Below are 25,268 nucleotides of genomic sequence, written 5' to 3'. Positions count from 1 at the left end.
TTAACAACCCTGCCAACCTTTGTGTCCTCGGCAAACTTGGACATTAGGCCTGATATACCTTCATTGATAAATACACAAAACAACAATGGGCCCAGCACTGAACCCTGGGGGATTCTGCTAATAACATTAGTCCACGTAGGCAGTGTCCATTTATTACCACTCTCTGCCATCTCACACTCAACTGTCCCTTTATCCATTGCAGTAGCTTGCTCTTAATGTCATACTGCTCCAATTTGTACAGCAGTCTTTCATGTGCAACAGTATCAAAAACTTTCCTGAAATCCAAGTATATGATATCAAAAATATATTTTTGCATCCAGTTCCTTTGTGACCACATCGTAGTATCCAATCAAATTGGTCAGACAACTTCCCCTTAACAAACCCATGCTGTGTCTGAGCTATTACTGCTGTCTTGTCTAGGTGATCCTGTATCACTTCTGTAACCAGTGACTCCATTATTTTCCCCGGAACAGAAGTTAAACTAACAGATCTATAATTATTTGTGTCACCTTTTGAATCCCCTTTGTGAATTGGGGATATATTTGCACATCTCCAGTCCATGGGAACCTCCTCTGACTCTAAGGATGCTCTCATTCTTATGGATAAGGGTTTGCTTACTTCTTTTGCTGCCTCCTTCATTATAACTGGATAGATTCCATCTGCCTCAGGTGCCTTTTTTATGTTTAACTTCAATGATTTCGCCTCCACTTTGCTCTCAGTTATTACAAAATTACTTAGTTTCCTGTTAGAGTTTGATAAACTTCTGGCATTCTCCTCCTTGAATAACTCCTCATGCATGTGAATGTAGATGCAAAAAATACTCATTAAATTTATCAGCTACTTGAGCAGGATCATCAATAGTCGAACCATCCATGTTAAGTGGACCAATCTGATTCATCCCCTTCCTTCTAGGGTTTACATAAGTAAAGAACTCTTTGCTGTTTTTCTTTGCGTCCTTTGCCAAAGATTTCTCATAATCTGTTATCTGCCTTCGCCTGCTAACTTCCTTTGTGACTTGATTACAGACTAGCTTATATCTGCCATAGGATTCTGTGTCACCTGATAATTTATATTCATCCCATGCATTTTTATTCTTTGCCACGAGCCTCATTAATTCATCCACCCTTAGTTTAGGCCTGAACCTTGAACAGTATTTCTTAGTTGGTATGAAAAGCCTAGTAGCCTCCAAGGTTAAGTCCCATTTAGAACTCACCGTTGGTAACATCATCAGTTGATCCAATTATATAGAATTTAAAAACTGCTGAGACCACTCTAGTCACCTTTACGAAAACAAAAACCCTTCCCTTTACCCTTGATGGTAGTTAGATCTTTAAGTAAATCCCACATCAGTACTCTGTGATCGCTGTCACCTAGTGGTTCCTTTATCTGAAAATTCTTAATGCCTGAGAGTAGTTCCACACAGTTAGTCTGTTTCCCTGGGGTTACTGCTACCCATATGCAGTAATTTGCATTTGTCAATGTTAAACTTCAGTTGTCGCTTCACAGCCCATCTCTGGCACCTCTGTAGCCAGGTGGGCAGGAGCAGCAGTGCGTAGCACATGCTTCTTGATTAGACTGGGGTTCGAGCCTGTGACCACCAAATATGGAGGATGCGGAAAGGTCAGGGAATGACCATCGCATATCCCCGGAGCAATATGGCCTTAGTCGCTAATGCTCCTAAAAACCAAATAACAAACAAACAAACAAACACAGCCCATCTACCCAACTTTTCTAGATCCTGTTGCAGTAGCATACTGCCATTAACAACCCTGCCAACCTTTGTATCATCTGCAAACTTGGACATTAAGCCTGATATACCTTCATCAATATCATTGATAAATATACAAAACAACATCGAACCCTGGGGGACTCCACTAATAACATTAGTCCACAAAGAGCAGTGTCCGTTGATTACCACTCTCTCTTCTCCCACTCAACCATCCTTTTATCCATTGTAGCAACTTGCCCTTAATGCCATAATGGCATGGTACAGCCAAGGGGAATGTCTTTTTGTGCTTTAATTATAGAGAGTGTGGATCTTTAGCATCAAGTCAATGTTCTGATGGGCTTATTAGAGATCTTGAGAAACAGGGTTGTTGCTCTCAAAGAAATTAAAAAGAGGGAGCCGCCAAGCATTCAACTCCAGAACAAAAGCTGGAAACAACATTAATGCAACACAGGACATAAAGTGATCTTCCACAGCAGAGTATGCTGGTCCCACAGGTGATAGCTATTGATGGTGACTATTGTCAGGAAAGCAGGAAATGTACTTTGTAAAATTGATAGCTTGAAGGACTGGAGTATATCTTCCTCGGACAGGTATAGGACAGCTGTCATTTTTTATGTGTATAAAAGGTGATATTGTTGTACACATTGAAGTTACTAATAATATTAAGCATGGGAAACCCGAGAATTTGCTTAGCAAGTACAGAGCCATGTTGAAAAAAATGTCATGAGTCAGGATTAAATGTGAATGTTTACAATTTTGCCCAGACATGAGAGGAAGGAGAGCCTTGGTAAAATGAACTGGCTTACCAAGATCATCAATAAACAAGTTTGAAGAAAAGTAGGATGGTAGCATGTCAGCTTTATCTTTGACTGAAGTGGCAATAGAACCATCTGGTCTTGACAGAGGTGGGAACAGAGATAGGCAAATGTTGCAGCCAATAGCTTTGGCAAGAGACCAGAATGCTCAAGTGATTAGTGGATTTGGACAAGAAGCAAGTTTTCTATTCTTAGCCTGTTCGAAATCTAGTTTGGACTGATAAATAACTGCTTTACAATTGTTAAACCTTTGATGTAGGCAGAAAATGAACCTGGAGGTTTGGATACAAGCCATTTGTGATATGCAACACCTTGAACCACCTTAGCACATTTATTGGGAAACAAAGGTTTAGATAAAGGATGAGATTTTAAGGTGGAGTGCGGAATAGGAAGATTTCATTCCTACAAGAATAATTTCACTGACGATCTAAGCAAATGTTGATCAGAAGATTTGAAACAGTAATTCGACTAAGGAAAAGAAGAAAAGAAATCGTGCAGATCATCCCACAACATGAGGTTGAGAATGGTCATGAGAAAAAAGGCTCCAGTGGAGAACAGACCATCACCAATTTGTGATCTGAGGTGCCAAGAGGACCACTCGCTTCAACCATGTACTTAGAAGGGTTGTTTATGAGGAAAAGATCAATTGTTTGGCTGCACGGTTAGGATTGTCTGGTATTCTGTTAGATAAATGAACACTCTGATCAAGGCCATTAGTAATTGCAAAATCCTCGCATCTCAACCAGCTGAGTTCGTGTGAATAGAAAATGGAAGCCAGTTGGAGTTGTGAACATTAAAATCACTAAGGAAAATTACCTCACTGTTTGGAAAGTTGGACTGGAGAAAGTCAAGTTTCAAAGAGTTCCAAGTGATTAGTGGAGTTGGGAACATGATAGAGGGAACAGATGAATTTGACAGAATGTGGTAGAGAGAGATTTTAAGCCAGAGAAGATTGAAAAGAGGAGATCCAAATTACTAAGTCTCTGACAGGAAAATCAGAACAGATGTATGCGCACCTTTGAAGTAAAAGGAATCATACAGCAAATAATTTGGACAACTGAGATGAACAGTTGTTGAATCAACTGACAACTGGGATTCGGTCATAAAAAGTACATGGGAGGTTTAGATTTTTTCACACATAAGTTTGACTCATAATAACTGCAATACAATACACCAACCATACAATTGAAACTTTATTAAAATAATAATAAGATAAGACTGGATAAAATTTTGTAAAAATAAAATGATAAAATAAACTAAAATACACTGATTGTACAATAAAAGTGATAAAATATTAGATAAAATATATTAAAAATATAGAAATTACACTATACAGAATTAAAAGTGATAAAAACAACCGTAGCTTTCGAAAAGAGGCGGCTACCTCCTTTATCAACAGTAAGACTTAACTTGTCACCATACATCCTTAAATAGGTGCAGGTTCACGGCTCACAGCACATGTTATCATAGGAGCATTTTTGGATATGGCGTACACATGGCAAGAACATACCCAGCTCCTTGACAATGTCCCTGCACACTAGTGTGTGTGGGGACTCCCTCCAGTCGCTGTCTGGCAGAGTAGAGACAGCAAGATTATACACTAGTTGATCCAGAAGCCTCCTAGAGGCTTCTGGATCAACTAGTGTATAATCTTGTACAGTGGACTATCTAGCAGCCAGATTGCAAACACTGTTTTAGAACTGTACTTTCAAAATGTAAGGAAGATTGGATCTCGCCATGATATCCATCATAACCTCAAAAGACATCAGTCATACTGCATGATGGAAGAGATGGGGGGTTTCTGGAGCTTTGCTCTGGAGACTAAACATGGGTTCCACCAATAAGCAAAGTGTATTGCACTGGTTGATGAGAGTCATCTACCACCTGGTATTGCCTGGTAACACTGAAGGGTGGCATTCTGTGTTGTGTGGGCACTACACTTCGATGCCTGCTTATGTTGGTTTGTACCTGGTTTGTCAACTCTAGTATGCTAGGTGCCATATTTCAGGACTTGCGCATGGGGGTTACTAACAGCCCCACCATCGTGAAGGTGCAAGCAGAGGATTTGGCTGTCACAGACTGACTGGACTTCGCTGAAATTAGGTCCATAGACTTGAGTGTTACCTGTTTATCAAATATCAGTTTCATTAATGTTTTAGATTCCCAGGTAGCAAGCCCAGCTTTGAATACCTGGGAGAATGTCTGTGACAGCTTCAAGGACCAGACTGGGACCACAGGATCACAAATGCAATTAATATAAAACTGGAACACACCTGGAGAATGTGTTTATGGAATTGCAAAATCATACTAAAATTTGTATCAGTAATGATGGTTTTGTTGAACCTTAGTATTAGTAGTGGCAAATGATTCAAGAAAGGAAGCTTATATAGCATCAGCCAAAAAAAAAAAAAAAAAAAAAATGCCATTTCATCTATCCATACCCTCCAATAGTTTGTCTAGTTCTTTTTTGAATTTATTCGTACTATCTACTTTAGCAACAAAAGATAGAAGCTTGTTCCAGCATTCAGCCACCCATCGCTCAAAGGCAAACTTCTGCACATCTATTCTGCAACCATCCTTCGTCAGTTTGAATTTATGTCCCCTCACGTGCATAGTCTGAGCAACAGGAAGAATCTTATTAGCACTGAGTTTGCCCAAGCCATTCGAAGTCTTAAAGAGCTCAATCTGATCACCTTGCAGGTGTCTAGTCTCCAGGCACTGCAATTTACAGAACTGAAGGCTTTCTTGGTATGATCAACCCATTGTTCCAATCACCAGCTGTGTTGCCCTTCTTTGTACCTATTCCAGCATCTTTACATCCTTTCTAAAATGAAGCCTCAAGACCTAAATGCAGTGCTCAAGGTTTGGCCTGACCATTGCCTTATACAAAGGGATAATCACCTCCTTATCTCTGCTAGCAAAATTCCTGTATATCATTGACAAAACCCCACGGGCTGTCCTGGCAACCTGTCTGCACTGCTCAGAGAACTTCATATCTAATTGCACAATTACCACCAAGTCCTTTTTATTTTCCACTATCCTGAGTATAGTACCACTCAGTTGATATGTTACTCTGTTTTTACTACTACCCATATGCAGTGCCCTGTATTTGTCAATGTTAAAGACATTCTTTGGTAATCTTCCAGTTGTCATTTCTCAATCCATCTGCCTAATTTTTTTAGATCTTGTTGCAGCAGCATACCTTTGTTACTGTCATTAACCACTGTGCCAACCTTTGTATCATCTGCATACTTAGGCATTAAGCCTGATATACTTTCACTAATATCATTTATAATTATAGAAAACAATGATGGGCCCAGCACCAAACAATCTGGAATCCCACTAATAACATTAGTCCACAAAGAGCAGGTTTCAGTGATAACCACTCTGTTTTCTCCCACTTAACCATTCCTTTATCCGTAGCAGTAACTTTTCCTTAATGCTGCACTGTTCTAATTTTTATAGCAGTCTCTTATGTGTAGCAGTATTAAAAGCTTTCCTGAAATCCAAGTATATGATATCAGAATTATTTTTTTGACCTTGTCTTTTTCAGATCTTGCCTGACCAATTTGATCCATCAAATTGGTCTTGTCCATTATTTTTTTGGAACAGAAGTTAGGCTAAAAGGTCTGTAATTAGTTATGTAATCCTTTGATCCCTCCCATTTGTGAATTGGCGATGCATTACTGCATCTGCTGTCCACAGGTATCTCTCCTGAATCCAAGGATGCTCTCACAATTATGGCTAAGGGTTTACTTACCTCCTTTGCAATCTACATTAGTATAATTGGATAGATTCCATTCACCTCCAGGTGCTTTTTTTTTGTTTAACTTTGACAGTTTCTCTTCCACTTTCTTCTCAGTTATTAAAAATCATTTAGCTCTCTGTTAAAGTTAAGTTTCGACAACCACACATGAGGAGCATCGACATTCACACATGAGGAGTTATTCAGCAAGGGGAATGCCAGAGGTGTATTCAACTCTAGCAGTAAGCTAGAGAATCTTGAAATAACTGGGAGTAAAGTGGAGGAGAAACAGTTGAAGATAAACACAAGAAAGGCACCCGGGGTGGATGGGATCTATCCAGTTATATTAAAGGAGGCAGCAAAGGAAGTAAGCAAACCCTTAGCCATAATTATGAGAGCTTCCTTGGACTCAGGGGAGGTACCCATAGACTGGAAATGTGCAAATGTGACCCCAATTCACAAAGGAGGATCAAAGGCTGACACAAGTAATTATAGACCTGTGAGCTTAACTTCTGTTCCAGGAAAATTAATGGAGGCACTGGTTAAAGAAGCACTGCAGGATCATTTAGACAAGACTTCAGTTATAGCTCAGACACAGCATGGATTTGTTAAGGGGAAGTCTTGCCTGACCAACTTGATTGGATACTATGATGCAGTCACAAAAGAACTGGATGCAGGGAATAACTTTGATATTATATACTTGGATCTTAGAAAGGCTTTTGATACTGTTGCACATGGAAGACTGCTACACAAATTGGAGCAGTGTGACATTGGAGGCAAATTGCTGCTATGGATAAAGGGGTGGTTGAGGGGGAGAAGACAGAGAGTGGTAATCAATGGACACTGCTCATCGTGGACTAATGTTATTAGTGGAGTCCCTCAGGGCTCAGTGTTGGGTCCATTATTGTTTTCTGTATTTATAAATGATATTGATGATGGTATATCGGGCTTAATGTCCAAGTTTGCAGATGATACAAAGGTTGGCAGGGTTGTCAAGGACACTACTGACACTATGCTGCTGCAACAGGATCTGGAAAGGTTGAGCAGATGGGCTGAGAGGTGGCAAATGAAGTTTAACATTGACAAATGTAAAGTACTACACATGGGAAAAAGCAACCCCAGAGCAACGTATCAACTCTGTGGTACTACACTGACAGTGGTAGAGAATGAAAGGGACTTGGGGGTGATTGTGCAGGCAGATATGAAGTTCTCTGAGCAGTGCAGACGGGCTGCAAGAGTAGCTCATGGAGTATTGTCAATGATATACAGGAATTTTTCCAGCAGGGATAAGGAGGTGATTATTCCATTGTATAAGGCAATGGTCAGGCCACACCTAGAGTACTGTATACAGGTCTGGAGGCCTCATTTCAAGAAGGATGTAGAGCTGCTGGAACGAGTACAGAGAAGGGCAACAAGATTAGTGAATGGAACAAAGGGGTGCTCTTACGAAGAAAGGCTTAAGTTTTGCAAATTACAGTGTCTGGAGACTAGGCACCAGCGAGGTGATCTGATAGAGGTGTATAAAGCCTTGAATGGTTTAAGCATGCTCAATGCTGATGGGATTCTTCCTCTAGCTCAGAAAAATCACCTGAGAGGGCATAAATTCAAATTGAGGAAAGACAGATGTAGGATAGACGTGCGGAAATTTGCCTTTAGCCAGCGGGTGGTTGGTTGGTGGAACAGACTGCCATCCCTTGTGGTGGAGGTTGATAGCCTAAATAAGTTTAAGGCTCAGCTGGACAGGTATTTTGAACGAACAGAGGGGTGAAGTGGAAGTGGTTTTTTTTTTTTTTGGCTGATGCTGCATAAGCTTGCTTTCTTGCATCAAATGCCTCTACTAATGCTAATGCTAATGCTAACCATATTGAAGTAACTTTGTTCCACGCATCATTCAATAAATTTATGGCATCCAATATTAATATAGACTCGATAAGTTTCTGTTTTCTTTGACTGATCAGATGTAGAACCAGAAATCTTTTATAAAATCCTTTAAAACTCATTTACGCCTATGTTCATTGGTGTGTAAAATTGATGTCGCATTGGGAGGCAGAAACACCAGCTTAATGTTGGACTAATTTTGAATCTAGGGATATGCAGGACAGTTATCAACTAACAATGAAATATTTTTCTTCTTTTTGAATTCCAATCATTTATGTATTGCCAAAAAATATTCAAAGCCATCCAAGCTTTCTTGTTTGCAGCGTAATCTACAGGAAATTTCCTTACATTTTTGAAACACCAAGGTTTTAACGATTTTCTGATAACAAACAGTTTTTTTTTTTTATCCTGTCATATTTGTGCATTCCAGCACCGTCAAGCGAGCCTTTGATTTTTTTCCACCAACACATTTTTCCTCTTTGAATTTAAATGTATTGTCTGGTGTCAAATTATAAAAAAGTCCTGTTTCGTCGGTGTTGAAGATGTCTTCGTCATTGAAATCTTTCCTCATTTCTGCCCAAACAGTCAATCCATTCATTTGTCATTATTGGATCTACAGATCGAGATTCTCCACTAATTTTTGTATAAATGATGTTATGTCAGTCAGTTTCTAAATCGATCCAGCCAGCCGTTGTTATATACAAAATTGTCACATTCAAATTGTTTAACAAATTTTTCGGTTTGAGACCTTCAAGATCAGACCCTTTATTGAAAATCCAGCACTTCTTTCTTTATGTAGTGAACTATTGAAGCAATGCTTCATCAATGTTTGTAACCTTGCACTTGCTAAATTTTTTTTTTTTTTTTTTTTCGGTTATGTTCTTTTCCAGTGCCAATATGTAAACATGTTTATTCTTCCACAATGTCGATACTGTTGAAGAGGACAAATAAAACTTTTACACACTTCAGCATTTTTTGCACCATGCTCTAACTCATGAATAATTTCGACTTTTTCGCAAATTGAGAGACACTTTCTTTTCTTTTTAGACATGTTTCCAAAAGAAGGGTTCGTTTCTAACTGATTTTATTTTAAAATGATAAAAGTGATCTGTATACAACGTTCTTAGAAGTCTCAAAATGCATACAGTACAAAGTTCTTAGAAGTCCTGTTTCCAAAATTTTTAGAAGTCCTAAAATAAATTTATGGTCAGTGAATATAAGACAATTTGTAAATAGGGTAATGCGACAATCAGAATGCCATGCACTATTGTATAGTCCTCCTCCCTGGAAGGACAAGGTCATAAACTGGCTGCTAATCTGATGCAGGTGGTCATAAAACATTTATTTTCATCTATTCCAAGAAATGGGTTTTTTTTTTTTTACTACCCAAGCAATTAAGAATGTCTGCATAGTTACCAAAATTTGTTCAGTATATCCATGTAGTATGCTTGTTATATCAGTGAGCGATTGTATGGAAATAAGCCTAAATTAAAATCATTATGGCTTTTTGCTCGTTACATCCGTGATCTCGTTATTTCTGTTATAACCAAGTTCGACTGTATGTATATTTATACACATGTATATAAAAAATATGTATATATTTTGACATATGAAGAAGACCAGTGGAAAATTTGGTTTTTCATTATTGTCAATGGTGAGATTTCATTTGTGAAACAGCAGTAAGCACTGCTTTTTATGTTAATTACAGATGAACTGTTTTTATGCAAACTGTGCTGTATCTAAGTATAGCTCCTAGTAGCTTCTGCAGTGGTTTTCTATTCTAAAAGGTTTGCGTAGTCCTTGTCTAAATGGTAGGATTAGCTGTTATTTTGGTATGAAACTGTCTGAAAACAATACTCACTTCAAACTTAGGAATAGTTCCAGACAACAGAATATTGCATTTTCTCATTTTTTTAAAAATCTTCTGCATAAAAGAACACCTCACTTCCCGTCTCCTAAAGAAATATAAAGTAAAATAAAGAATTTGTTTGCTTTATAAAAATGATAGTACTACATATAGACCCATGTTTTCTATTAAAAGTCAACTAGAATAATATTAAACAGAGTATTACACAAAGTAATATTGTGATTTCTGAATAGTGTATATTTTTTTGGTTGTAGACTGATTTTTCTTTCTGTTTGCATCCTTGTGAAGCACAGCTTATTTTTATGTTACTTACTTAATATATTTTATTTAAAGCCTTGTGTCTGCATGATATAGGAATTTTTGAAATTTATTTTTGTGGTTTCTTTTACTCTTTTTGAATTAAATTTACTTTTTGTGAACTTTCCTTCCTTTTGCATTGCAGTGATCTGTTTCACATTAACACAACTTGCAGTTCTCCAGAGAAAATGGCATTGACACTATTAGATTACTTATTTGACCGAGAAACTCAAGCATGCTCTAACATTTCTGGGACAGGAAAACACAAGAAAAAACAGTTAGACCCACTTATGATATATGGAATTTATTGTAAGTATTATTATGAGCTGTTTATTAAGTGTTAAGAATATAGCATAATGTAAAGAATTTTATTAAAAGTGTTAAGAATATTGCAAAAAAATTCTTAGAAAAATAAATTGCCGCAACATATTGTGTTGTGCCAATTATTATTTTTTTAAGAAAAACACATGTACCACAACCACGATATTTATAACTTTTTGTAATGATACTGTACTTATACTGATACATTTTTGTTATCACTGTGGCAAGGCACTAATGCCAATTACATAGAAAGAAGTATACTGACTACTTATCCAATTTAGAACACTACTTGAGTTTGGCATCTCTCTTAAATTTTTCTCCTCCCAGGTATTCCTTCATTGGCTCAAACAAGTGATAATTATTAGGCACAAAATCTGAACTTATACTGATACATTTTTGTTATCACTGTGGCAAGGCACTAATGCCAATTACATAGAAAGAAGTATACTGACTACTTATCCAATTTAGAACACTACTTGAGTTTGGCATCTCTCTTAAATTTTTCTCCTCCCAGGTATTCCTTCGTTGGCTCAAACAAGTGATAATTATTAGGCACAAAATCTGAACAGTAAAGAAGATGATACATGGTTTCCCAGTCCAAGGTTGACAATGTCATCATTCTCAAATTCAAACAGTATTTTTGCCAACACCGATCCATATGGTTGGTGTAAACAAGAATACACTTCTAATTTAAAAATACGTCAATCAAAAATATATATTTAATAATAAGAATTTATTTAAGAATACATTTATTGTATTTATACAAGAATTCATTTCAAACCTAAAACTGAAGTTTTAAAATTTTAATGTTAAATAGTTTGTTTCCCAGAGGCACTTTGACTTCCTCTTTTTGAAACTCGACTATCTCTAGTCCAACTTTCCTAACAGTGAGGTAATTTTCCTTGGTGATTTTAATGTTCACAACTCCAGCTGGCTTCCGTTTTCTAGTCACACCGACCCAGCTGGTCGAGATGTTGAGGCTTTTGCAATTTCTAATGACCTTGCACAGATTGTTTATTTACCTACAAGAATATCAGACAATCCTAACCGTACAACCAACACACTTGATCTTTTTCTCACAAACAACCCTTCTAAGTACACGGTTGAAGTGAGTGGTCCTTTAGGTACCTCAGATCACAACTTGATGATTGTCTCTTCTCCAATGGAGCCTTTATTTCATGGCTATTCCCAGCCTCGTATTGTTTGGCATTACAAAAATGCAAAATAGGATGGCCTGCAAGATTTTTTTTCTTCTTTTCCTTCGTCAGACTACTGTTTCAAAACTTCTGATGTCAATGTTTGCTCAGATCGTGTCAGTGAAATTATTCTTGTAGGAATGGAATCCTTTATTCCACATTCCACTCTAAAATATTGTCCTTTATCTAAAAATTGGTTTTCCAATAAATGTGCTAAGGCTGTTCAAGAGAAGAATATTGCATATTGTAATTGGCTTGTTTCAAATTCTTCAGTTTCATTTTCTGCCTACACCAAAGTTCGCAACAATTGCAAAGCAGTCATTAATCAGTCCAAACTAGATTTTGAACAAGCTAAGAGTAGAAAACTTGCTTCTTGCCCTAATGGTAGCCAAGCATTCTGGTCCCTTGCCAAAGCTATTGGCCGCAACTTTTGCCCATCTCTATCAAAACTAGATGGTTCTGTTGTCACTTCAGCCAAGGATAAAGCCGACCTACTAGGTTCCCATTTCTCTTCCAACTCATGTATTAATGATCTTGGTAAAACACCTCCCACCATTCCCAACACGCTCCATTCAATGCCTTCTGTGGTCTTCCGTCAAAAGGATGTCAGAAGGATTTTGATGAATCTCGATGGTAAGAAATCTCTAGGTCCTGATGGTATTTCTCCACTTGTTCTCAAAACCTGTGCTCCTGAACTTACTCCTGTTCTTTGCCGCCTGTTTTCACTTTCATATTCGAAAGGTGTTTTTCCTTCTGCTTGGAAATTTGCCCATATCCAGCCAGTTCCTAAAGAGGGTGACAAGTCCCTCCCATCCAATTATTGTCCCATTGCAATTACTTCTACTCTTTCTAAAGTAATGGAGAAATCAATTAACCGCCAACTCTTAAACTACCTAGAAACCTTCCGTCTGATCAATGATCGCCAGTATGGATTCCATCAGTGTCGATTCACTGGTGATATTCTGACTTATGTTACCCATTTATGGAGAAATTCAATGGAAAAGTTTGGCGAAACACAAGCAGTTGCTCTTGACATCTCAAAGGCTTTCGATCGTGTTTGGCATAAAGGTCTTCTAAACAAGTTTCCATCTTATGGTTTGCCAACTGTTTTTTGTAATTGGTTATCCAGTTTTCTTTCTGATTGCTCACTGAGTGTGATGGTAGATGGCTCTCTGTCTTCTAACTTCTCCACTAATGCCGGTGTCCCCCAAGGTTCAGTTCTTTCCCCCACTCTTTTCCTTTTGTATTTTTTTTTTTTTTTTTTTTGATTTGGTAGTTGTTGGCGCATCGGCTTCTGTGGCCATATTGCACCTCCCAAGGTTTTTGCAGTACTCTGATCCAAGCCCGAGGCGGGAATCGAACCCGCGACCTTTGGGTTGCCGGGCAGGTACTTTACCCGCTCGGCTAGCCCGGTCGGCTAACTCTTGTATATTAATGACCTTCTTTCATTGACTGGAAATCCTATCCATAGTTTTGCCGATGAAAGCACATTGCATTCCACTTACGGCGCCTCCATAGCCAGGTGGGAAGGAGCAGCAGTGCGTAGCACAGGCTTCTTGATTAGACCGGGGTTCGAGCCCCTCACCACCAAATACGGAGGATGCGGAAAGGTCAGGGAATGACCACCGCATATCCCGGAGCAATATGGCCTTAGTTGCTAATGCTCCTAAAAACCAAATAACAAACTAACAAGCATTCCACTTACCATTTTGAAAAATCTTGCCCTGCTCAATCAGCTTCAACTTCTCGAATATCCACTACCAATTCCTTAAATGCCAATCTCCAGGTAATTCTCCAGTGGGGCAAAGACAACTTAGTTGATTTCAATCCTTCTAAAACTCAGTCCTGTCTTATATCTCGCAAAAAGGATTTTTCTGCTCCTCTGCTTATCTTTGGTGACACTCCGATTTCTAGGAAAAATTATATATCTCTTTTGGGGATTACCCTGACTTCTAATCTCTCTTGGCACAAGCACATTACAAATATTGCTTCCTCTGCATCTAAAAAACTTGGTTTCCTCTTTCGCTCTCAGCATTACTTGTCTTCCAATCAGCTGTTCACTCTGTACAAATCGAAAATCCGCCCTGCCATGGAATATTGTTCCCACATCTGGGGTGGTGCCCCCAAAACCTCTCTCAGACTTCTAGATTCCATTCAGAAGAGGGCAGTTAGGTTAATAAATGACTCCTCTGTAACAGTCTCTCCACTCTCTGTCTCATAGATATACTGTTTCTGCTGCATGCCTTTTTTACAGATACTTCCATGGGCACTGTTCTTCTGAATTGGCTTCTATAATTCCCGCTCTCTCTTTCAAAACAGTCGGAACACGTGCCGCCACCAGCTGACATCCATTTACTGTCCAACTTCAAACTCACAGAACCAACTTTTCATCTTCCTTGTTTATTCATTCGACTGCCGTTTTCTTGAACAACCTTCCTTCATACGTATTTCCTGAAAATTACAGTCTACAGAAGTTCAAGTCTAATGTCAACAAATATCTTCTTTCATCTTCTCAACCTCCAACCCAAGCACGGTACTAAGTACTATAGGTTCTAATACCTCTCGTGTTTCGGGTTTTCATAAAAAAAAAAACTTATTTATTTTATGCATTTTATATTTAATTTTTCATGGCTTTGAACACCTTGCTAGTTAGGATTGTGTTTGCTTACTGGCTGCCATAGTATCAGGGCTGCAGCTACTCAATTTGACTCTCTGGGTTCAGAGGTTCTTGAAACACTATGTTTATCCTTTGTACACTGTAGTGCCTTGTGGTTTCCCCTTAAAAAGTTTGGGTATTAGTGGCTGAATTTCTTCTTCTTTTTCAGTATTTCCATTTATTCTTCATTAGGCAACTTTCATTTTATTCATCTTACCCTCTCTAAAACTTTTTATTTCAGTATATGACAGCTTTAAATCAAGGAGATATCACTTCACTGGAATTCTTGGTTTTCACTTCTGAAAAAAATTAAATTTTCTGATTTTTGGAAACCCTAAACCTGCAAGGAGACATACTGCCTCACTGGTTTTTGGCATTTTCCTTCTTTTCTTATTATTTTTCTATATAAGCAGACTTTATTTTACTAATTTAAAAATTAAGTCACATGTCCCTCATGTTCTTTTGTTTTATTTCTTTTATGTCAGTGTTAACAAGAATGCCATTTTCTGTTTTGCTTCTGACCTCTAAACAGGGCCTTTGTAGTCAAATTGACTATGTAGACATGTATTGTCATGCAGCAGAATGATTCCCTTTGACAGTGTCCCAGACCTATTCTTGCAAACTACTGTATGTAGTAAAAGAAAATTGACCCTTTTGAATCCTAGAAGGTTCAATTTATGCAGTGATCTTGCCAGATGAAAGCAGTGTCTTAAATTTTTTGTGGGGTGGAGATCCTTTGTGATGCCTTTCCATATCGGATCTCTTTGATTCTGGAGTGTAGTAGGGTACCCATGTTTCATCGTAATACATTGTTCACTGCAGAAATGCGTTTCTCTCCAGTTCAGCTGTTCGTGTAAAAATCAACATATTGTGCCTTCTGGTTGAGTGTTACCATCTTTAGGATTCACTATGTTGATCCACACAATGATCATGAATAATTATCTCTCCATATTGTGGCATTCCATTCCATGGTTTGAGGAGAGTTTGGCATTATCCAACAATGATCTTGTGGTTAGAAGCAGAGTTTATATGTAATGCATGTTGTACCAAAGTAACACGGCATTGTGGTGGTTATAATATGTTACAATGAGCACTAGCTTTATGAAAAGGCTGGATTTTCATTCTTGCAAACATGGAGGAAACAGCAGAAACAGCAGCATCATGTGAGGCTACTACACTTTATTACTTGATTCCTTTGAATATGTACTAAATGTCAAAATAACCATAGTTTTTGGGAAACCATTTTCCAGTTTCTTAAAAACTATAGTTATTTTGTTTTATTCCAAAGCTTTTACATTGTGTAATTTATTATTGTGTAGTTTTATACTCTACTTGTTTTTTAAATCTGTACAGTGTATTTAATTCAGTTACACATGTCAACAAGTGTTTTTTTCCATTGGAAAAAAATATATATGTGGACTAGATCAGTAGCTTGCAAACTTATTTCACTTGCGACCCCTTTTATTAAATATAAAATTGAAGTGACCCCTCAATGTAAACCTCGAGGAAGGATAACAAGATTTTTAGAGAAGAAAAATGGCATTTTATAAATTATGTAGTAGGAAATTTTGAGTACTGAGAAAGGAATAAAAAAATTTTTCCTTTTTAATTTACATGTTAAAATAATTGTTTATTATTTTAATTGAATACAGCAAAAATAAATCAAATTCTTATTCTTCAGTTAAGATTACAAAACAATAAAACATGAACAATTACAAAACAAAACAATTATTGAGAAGGATGAGCCTGGATAACCGATAATATTTGGTCCATATTTGGATGCAGTATTTGAAATTGCTAAACTCATGTCATCTTCTGGATCAAGTCTGTAATGCTGTTTTGTTTTTATAGCTGTTAATTTTGAGAAACAAACCTCACATAAATATGTAGACCCTGAATAAGTATTTTGCAGCTACATTCACACAGGAGGAGTTATTAAGGTTTGAAAATGCTACAAGGTTATCAAATTGTAACAGGATGCTTAATGATTTTGTAATAACTGAGAACAAAGTGAAGGAGAAATTGTTGAAGTTAAACATAAGAAAGGCACCTGGGGTGGATGGGATCTATCCAGTTATATTAAAGGAGGCAGCAAAGGAAGTAAGCAAATCGTTAGCCATAATTATGAGAGCATCCTTGGACTCAGGGGAGGTCCCCACAGACTGGAGATATGCAAATGTGTCCCCAATTCACAAAGGGGGATCAAAGGGTGACATGAGTAATTACAGACCAGTTAGTTTAACTTCTGTTCCGGGTAAAATAATGGAGTCACTGGTTAAAGATGCATTGCAGGATCATCTAGACAAGACTGCAGCAATAATTCAGACACAGCATGGGTTTGTTAAGGGAAAGTCTTGTCTGACAAATTTGATTGGTTATTATGATGTGGTTACAAAGGAACTGGATGCAAAAAATAATTTTTTGATATCACATACTTGGATTTCAGGAAAGCTTTTGACACTGTTGTTCATGGAAGATTACTGTACAGATTGGAGCATAATGGTATTAAGGGTAAATTGCTACAATGGATAAAAGGATGGTTGAGTGGGAGAAGACAGAGGGTGGTAATCAATGGGTGCTGCTCTTTGTGGACTAATGTTATTAGTGGAGTTCCACAGGGTTCGGTGTTGAGTCCACTGTTGTTTTGTGTATTTATCAATGATATTGATGAAGGTATATCAGGCTTAGTATCGACGTTTGCAGATGATACAAAGGTTGGCAGGGTTGTTAATGACAGTAATGGCAGTGTGTTACTGCAACACAGGGTCTAGAAAATTTGGGCAGATGGGCAGAGAAGTGGCAACTGAAGTTTAACATTGAAAAATGCAAAGTACTGCATATGGGGAGAAGTAACCCTAGAGAAATGTACCAACTGTGTGGTACTAAACTTAAGGAGGTAGAAAATGAAAAAGACCTGGGAGTAATTGTGTAGTCAGATATGAAGTTTTCTGAGCAATGCAGACAGGCTGCCAGGGCAAGTCATGGGGTGTTGTCAATGATATACAGGAATTTTGGGAAAAGGAGGTGATTGTCCCTCTGTATAATGCAATGGTCAGGCCATGCCTTGAGTACTGCGTGCAGGTCTGGAGGCCTCATTTTAGAAGGATGTAGATTTGCTTGATCATGTATAGAGAAGGGCAACAAGATTGGTGAGGGGAATGAAGGGATCCTCTTACCAGGAGTGGCTTAAGTTCTGCAAATTGAAGCAGCTGGAGACTAGGCACCTGCAAGGTGATCTGATTGAGGTGTATAAAGCCTTGAATGGGTTGAGCGCACTGAATTCTGATGGGATTCTTTCACTTGTTCAGATTACAAACCTAAGGGGGCATAGATTGAAATTGAGGAAGGACAGATGTAGAATAGATGTGCGGAAATTTGCCTTTAGCCAGCAGGTGGTTAATTGCTGGAACAAACTTCCATCTGTTGTTGTGGAAGTTGATAGGTTAAATAAATTTAAGGAGGAACTGGATAAATATTTAGAGGGGATTGTTTTGTAATTTTTTTTTTGGTTGATGCTGCATAAGCTCATATGCTTGCTTTCTTGCATCACATGCCACTACTACTAATACTACTACAGTATTTCTTAATCAGTATTAAAAGCCTAGTAGCTTCCACAATTAATTCCTTGATGTTTCCCATTTAGAATTTGCTGTTGCTAACATCATCAGTTGGTGCCACTGTATAGAATTTAAAAACTGTGTGAGACCACTGTAGTCACCTTTATTAAAGCAAAAACTCTTCCTTTTACCTCTGATGGTAATTATATCTTTAAGTAAATCCCACATCAGTACCCTGTGGTCACTGCCACCTAGTGGTTCCTTTATCTGCAAATTCTTAATGCACGAATGATCACTGCTGATAACCAGATCAAGAATATTACTCTCTCTGATTGCCTTTTGAACATACTGCTGCAGAAAACAATCATCCAATAAATCCACAAAGGTCTTGCCAGTGTGTGAGTGACCAACCCACAAGTTCCTGTCAATATCTGGGAAGTTAAAATCCCCTATTATAAGACATTCTGATTTACTGGTCCACTATTTCTCTGTACAATTTTTCTTCATACTCATTAGTCATTAGGCCTATAACACACTACTCATTTTTGCTTTTCCAATGCTTATGTTACACCACACTTATCTACATTGCAATGTCCATCTATGTCAACTGGATGCACTTTCTTAGATTTTATGTGTTTCTTTATTAACAGCATAACCCGTTCTCCCTTCCTATCCCATCTATCCTTTCTGTCCACATTGTACTCCCCAAATTCCATATAACTGTGTGACACCACATCTCTGATATCCCAACAATATCTGCCTTTGATTTCTTGACCAGCATTTCAAATTCAAATTTATTTACTGCACTCCTAGCATTGGTGTAGATGCACATATACATGCACTTATTCTTATTCTTAGTTACTCTGGTGATCAGATCTTATTTCAAGCTACTTCCTGGAATTTCCATGCACAAATATTACCATATCATCTGCATAAGTTATTGTATGCGAGTGTTCAAAGTTTGTCTTTAGCAATCTTCCAAAACCAAGTTCCACATCAAATGACCAAAGACAGATCACTGTGGACAGCCTTGAGTCACATGATGCGTAATTGATCCAAAATTCAATAACTGTTACTGTGTGATCTCTAAAGTAATCTTTAATTACAGAGAAAATATTAAAAGAACATTTAGCATGTGCAACATCATTAAAACACTGTCCCAACTAATGGAATTAAAGGCACCAGCAAAGTCTACAAAAAATATTTATAATTCTATCTCCAAATATTGTGAGCTAAAGAGTGCAGTGCATCCTCAGTGCTTACACCAGGAGTGAAGCCATATTGTTTGTTTGAAAGGCCAACATTATCATTTTGGTAGATAGCAATCTGCATGGCTAAAAGCCTCCCATAAACTTAACCAAGAATAGGAAGCAATTCAATGTAGTTGGTCTATATGAAGCGGTGAGCTTGTTGGCTTGGTTGGAGATTTTAGGATAATCATGAGCAGTGCATTCTTCCAGGGAGACAGAAATACACCATCTCTTAGACAGTTATTAAAAACTTGTAACAATTCATTCAAATAAAGATTAGAGAACTTTTTGATTACCTCTCCCTCCAGTAGGTCCATACCAGAACATTTATTATTTTTTATGGACTTAACAACGGTGAGAAGTTCATAATGGGTAAAGGGTAATTCTTCAACTTCATTACCATAAGACTTATTCAATTAATGCATATGACGATGTTCTAGATTAACACACAAGTTATCGGCCACATTATCATTATCTACAAGATGATCTAAAATTGCACTAATGAAACCTTCCCAATTACATGTTTCAGCAGGGGCTTGCCAATAGAATATATAACATCAGCAGCTATTCTGAATTTGCCAATACAAATTTTATAAACCAATCTCTAAGGGTCATTATTCCCTGATGTTTTCACCATTTTCTAGCAGTCATATTTCTGTCATAGTCATTTCTTTAAATGAATAGCTTCCAAGGCACTTTCCCTACATTTTCTCTTCTGAAATAGCTTCTTAGCCTTATTGACTGTTTTTTTAAAAGAGTAAGCTAAGGTGCCCACCACTTAATCGGTCTATATTTTATCTGTGTCCATTTCATAGTAGCTACACATGCATCATAGATTACTTTTTTGCAAAACTCCACAGAATTCCTACCTGTCTTGTTAGATACCTCAGAGACCACGATAATAGCTCACCGAAGATTTTTCAAAGTTATCCCAGTTTGCTTACTTAACAGCAAAGGACCATAATCGAAGCAAGCCAAGAATGTTTTCCCCTATGTGTATTGATTTCATAAAATATCGCACGATGATCACTTGATACCCAGTCAGATTTGACTTTCCATCCACAGACAAATCTATCACCAATTGAGTTAGTAAGTTATGTTGCTGTCTGATTCATCATTTACTGTCCAAAAGGTGGAGTTCTCCCCAGGTTGTTTGTGAACCATAAGCTTCTGTGCTAAATATTATCATATCTGTGGTACTATCGCAGAGAAACTTGTACCTGTTGTAGGTTTCAGTACTTTTCCTCACTCGGTAACTGTCCTATGCTATCTTTTTCTGCTCTGTTTGACCAGCCAGCCATTTTGGCATCCTTCTCTTGCAATGTTTTCTTCAATGCCTCAGATTCTTCTCATAATGCATCAAGTTGTTGTTGTTGTTTGGTTTTTAGGAGCATTAGCAACTAAGGCCATATTGCTCCAGGATATGCGGTGGTCATTCCTTGACCTTTCCGCATCCTCCGTATTTGGTGGTGACGGGCTCGAACCCCGGTCTAATCAAGAAGCATGTGCTACGCACTGCTGCTCCTTCCCACCTGGCTACGGAGGCGCCGCATCAAGTTGTAATTTGAGATTGGTACACTCCATACATTGATTGCAAAGAAAAGAATTGCCGGATGAACTAGGTCTGTGTACTAGACCAGCTTTAGAATACATGCCATGGACTATACAAACAACGAAGTTGCAACTCACACCGGAAATGCCCACAAGCATTTCCGTTTGAATCTCGATGTCCTCAGACTTTGTATTGTACGTGGATCTTGTAGCAACCATAATTCAAGTAAATTTTGAACTTTAGAAGATTATGAAATTTAAATTTACAATATATTTCAGAATTTATATTAACAAAATATTTCAGAATTTATATTAACAAAATATTGAAGAAATTAAACTGTTGATAAAACTTAAATCACTAAAGAAGTTAAATTTAAGCTACTTTTTTTTTTTATCGTATGATGTGAGCAATACACAAAGGAACCAGTTTTTTCCTGCTTCCTTCATGTATCGTGGCTGTGAGGTCCAACTGGAGAGTACAGCACTATCGTAATATCCAAGCCCGAGGCAGGATTCAAACCCACGACCTTTGGGTTTCCAGGCAGGCACTATACCCACCTGGCTAGCCTGGTCGGCTTTAAGCTACTGAACTAAAGTTATGAAATTCCCACCAAAATATTGATAACAAAAGCTATCTGAAAGCTGTAACTTTCCAAATACTTTACAAATCTAAACTTGCAGTATACTACGGAATATAAATTAACAGAATATTACAGAAATTATACTGCTGACAAATTACAACCAGTGAAAATTACTGGCTACCCAATGAAAGTTATAAAGTTCCTGCCAAAATATCAATAGCAAAGGCTATCTGAAATATTAAGCTGTAGCTTTCCAAATACTTACCTAAATGCAAAAATAAACTAACCTATGTGACTATAGGAATTCAAACTATATATTAACTACAGTTTGGTATATTATAATAAAATAAAAAGCTCAAAATTATTTCAAAAAGTAATCAACAATGAAGAACTTCAGAATTATGCAGTCACACACTGCGTAATTCTTTATCATGGACAGCATCGTAAAGGACCACAGCATGCAGTGCATAGAAAGAAATGCAAAATTAGATGTAGCATTGTATAGTGACAATGATGTACATGACGAATGTTTATTTGCATCCTTTGTTATAGAACATAATCTTCCTCTGAGTTGTTCTGATCATGCAGTTGCATTGTTTGCATGTTTCATAATAGTGAAATAGCAACAAAATATGATTACAGAAGAACAAAAACAACAGATATTGTTAACAAAATTGCATAGATAGGGAAAGAAATGGTTAATGATGGTTCTGAGAAATGGGACATTTTTGTTTTCTGCAGATGGCAGTAATCAAAGTAATGACTTTTTGTAATAGGATAAAAGCTGTTTCAAATTTCAATCGTGAAATTGGAAGCAGTTTCCTCTCAATGCCAGCATTAGAAGGTGACTTTGCGGGGTACAAAATTGGACATCTTCTTAACAACCTGAAAGCATGTGGGATTCCTTCAAAAAACAGTCTGTAACTTAGGGTTTTAACAAGCAGATTAGATGTAATGTCAGTTATGACATCTAATGTTCTTGTTATGGTAGGTCTAAAAACTAGAGTAGCAAGGGTATAAAAGAGGAGATCAAATACTTGGTAACAGGCTATCCTTGTCACCTTATTAATTTGTATGCTATAAAGGGAGCTGTGCCTTCCTGTGAAAGTGGATGAACACCAAATATAATTTACCACTATCTATAGACAAGTGCTAAAAGGAAAGATAGATTTTAACATTTTCATCTGCCACTGAAACTTTTAACAGTACCACTGAAGTAAAAAAGATTTTGAAGCATGTGTACACATTGGCTGCCTTTAGTTAAATGTGTAACTAGACTACTAGAATTTATACTCATTACTCCCAGATATGTTTAAGAATGTTGTCTGCAAATTTATTTTACCAACAGTTTTTGAATCCACTTTCATTTTAGATATTTATTACCATAGCGTACTAAACCAGAAGGATGATTCTGACTTAGTCTTAGGCATTTCTGCTGCCAGGATCATGGAGAGTCTAAAACAAGAGGAGAAGATTCTGTCCGTTTGTTCAGTGAGGAAGTACTTTATTGCTGCTTGTGACTATATTGTGTACAAATTCCTATTGAAAAATTATGTTCTTATAAATGCTAAGGTAGTACAAATTTCACAGTTGGCAGCACATCATTTTCAAATTTGAAATTTTTTAGGACAAGTTTCCCATACTTCTTGGTGTCATTAAAGATAATGAAGTAGATGAAACAATAGATTTTTTGCAGCATGAGTTTTGTTAGTTTCAGCATGAAAATCTACTTAATGTTATTATGAAAGAAGTAAGAATTGATGTACAGTGGTCTTTGGTTGGGGAACTAGCAAGTGCATAAGGAAGCTTGAAATATAACAAATTAACCCAAATCATGTTTGGTGTTTTAACAGTTCCTCATAGCAATGCTGAGTGTGAGAGAATATTCAGCCAGGTTAGAAAAACAAAGTTCATGTCTTCTCTTTCTGTTAAGGTTTGGAAATGCCCTTGATGGCCAATTCTAGACAGCAGGGCTATTGTTATGAACAAAACTTTGACTCAGCATTTTTGAAGGGGGGGGGGGGGCACATCTTCAATAGTATCTTTCTTGAAATGATCAAAATCAGATGTCTAACAGAAAATCCAAATAGAAATCCACAGTCAGAAAAATCCTAGGTAAGTCTGAAAGCATGTTATATGGTTAAAAAATAATACACATTTTAATATAAAATGTGTATCTTGCCATTGAAATCTGATTTCTACTGAGTGTAGGCTTTACAAAACCTCCTGCTTTTTCTGAAAAATCTGTTTTCCTCCTTTTTTTTTATTGCCTGTTCTGTCCAAAAAAAACCCCTTAAAGCCATTCATCGCCATTGCTCTCCTATTCTTCTAAAGGAGACTACTTATAACACAAAGATGTTACTTGAAGCAATTCAATACAACACTCTTCGGTGGAATGTATATAGTGACTTCAAAGTCATTGGTATGTTAATGGCATGCAAGGAGGAGTCACAAAATATTGTTTTTTATTTCCTCTGCTTATGGGAATGTTGTTTTACCACAAATTGTTATATTGACATGACTGGCCTTAAAGAAGCACATATGAGCCAGGAACAAGTAGCAATTGTATGTTCAATTAGTGGATCCAGTTAAGATTTTCCTTTCACCTCTTCTCATTAACACATTTGCTGCAGCTTGTACTTGCAAGTGTCCTTTATTTGTCCCTTGGGCACTTCTCTTGGGCACTGAAACAAGTAGGCAGTGCTTTTTAGTAAGTGGATACCATCTGGGCAGAATTATCATGTAACAGCAGCATCTGTTGTCAGCAGGTGCATTTGAACAGGTGCATGACATATTATAAAGAGCTGATTCAATGCCATCAGCTTCAATATATTGTCCATTTCTGTTTCTTTTCAGTCTTGATGTCCCAGACTGTGGATCCATTATAACAATCCTTTAGGGTAAAATTTTATAGGAAAACACAAAATTCTACAAAAAATTTTATCAATAGACACACTAAGGGTAGTGTTTTGTTTTTCACAAACTAAAGAATTTTAATTCTTTAGTTTATGAAAATCAAGCATCAATTCATCAGGCATAATCTTCAAAAAAATTTACCTTATCTTGTGGAAAATAATAAACTAGATAAAATAACTTCAGCATAAGCAAAGAACATATGGAACTGTGAACCAAGTATACAGCTTTTATAGTGCCCTCTAGAGTGTACAATTGACACTAAGCAACATCCCAGCTGTTCAATCAGTGTGCTGATATCGCTTAGTTGTTCATTTCATGTGCTTTTCCTTTTATAGCACTCATTTATTGGCTAGAATTCAATGGATACATATTTGCATTGAGGCACAAAAATTGCAGTTAATTTTAATGCAAGTTTGTATTCGTGCAGTGAACGCGTTAAATTTTGCTTATTGAAGGGTTTTGTTAACCTGATAGGTAAAACGAATTCAAGAAGATTTTATTACTTGGTGAGAAAATTCCAAAGATCAGTGCCACAAAAGTGAAAGAGAGAATTTTTGTAGTGCCTCAGATCAGAGAGCTTCTGCAGGATGAAAACTTTGAAGAATATCTCAGTGCATTAGAACTAAAACCATGGCAGGCTTTCAAATGACTTTGAGGAAACTTTTTAGGTAATCACAGGTCTTCGACATACAGAAATGAAGTTCATAAACTGCTTGATGTACATAAAAAAAATGGTTGTCATATGTCACTAAAACTTCATTTCTTGCATCTGGAACAACTGTATGTTAGCAGACTGCTGGTGGATGCTGTACTGTGACATTCTGACAAAGTGTACCAAAGGAAATCATCTACCCAACATTTTTAAATTGTACATATCTTTTTTTACATATGAGCTATATTAGTATAGCT

The 25,268-nt window shown here is 37.2% G+C and overlaps 1 protein-coding gene across 1 annotated transcript in view; it reads left to right on the top strand.

Annotated features, from left to right (window-relative positions):
* The window catches only part of LOC150080571 (protein BANP-like), a 161,107-nt gene that overhangs the window by 75,924 nt on the left and 59,915 nt on the right, over positions 1-25,268 (top strand). Inside the window, exon 5 of the mRNA XM_090381938.1 lies at positions 10,477-10,640. Coding sequence (XP_090238064.1) covers positions 10,477-10,640 — 164 coding nt within the window. The remainder of the gene's footprint in view (positions 1-10,476; positions 10,641-25,268) is intronic.

Source organism: Mastigoproctus giganteus, chromosome 9 (genome assembly GCF_048544385.1).
Source record: "Mastigoproctus giganteus isolate SK-2022 chromosome 9, ASM4854438v1, whole genome shotgun sequence".
Lineage (NCBI taxonomy): Eukaryota > Metazoa > Arthropoda > Arachnida > Uropygi > Thelyphonidae > Mastigoproctus > Mastigoproctus giganteus.
Note: the sequence above shows the minus strand (reverse complement) of the source record. Positions and strands in the feature narration are given on the sequence as shown.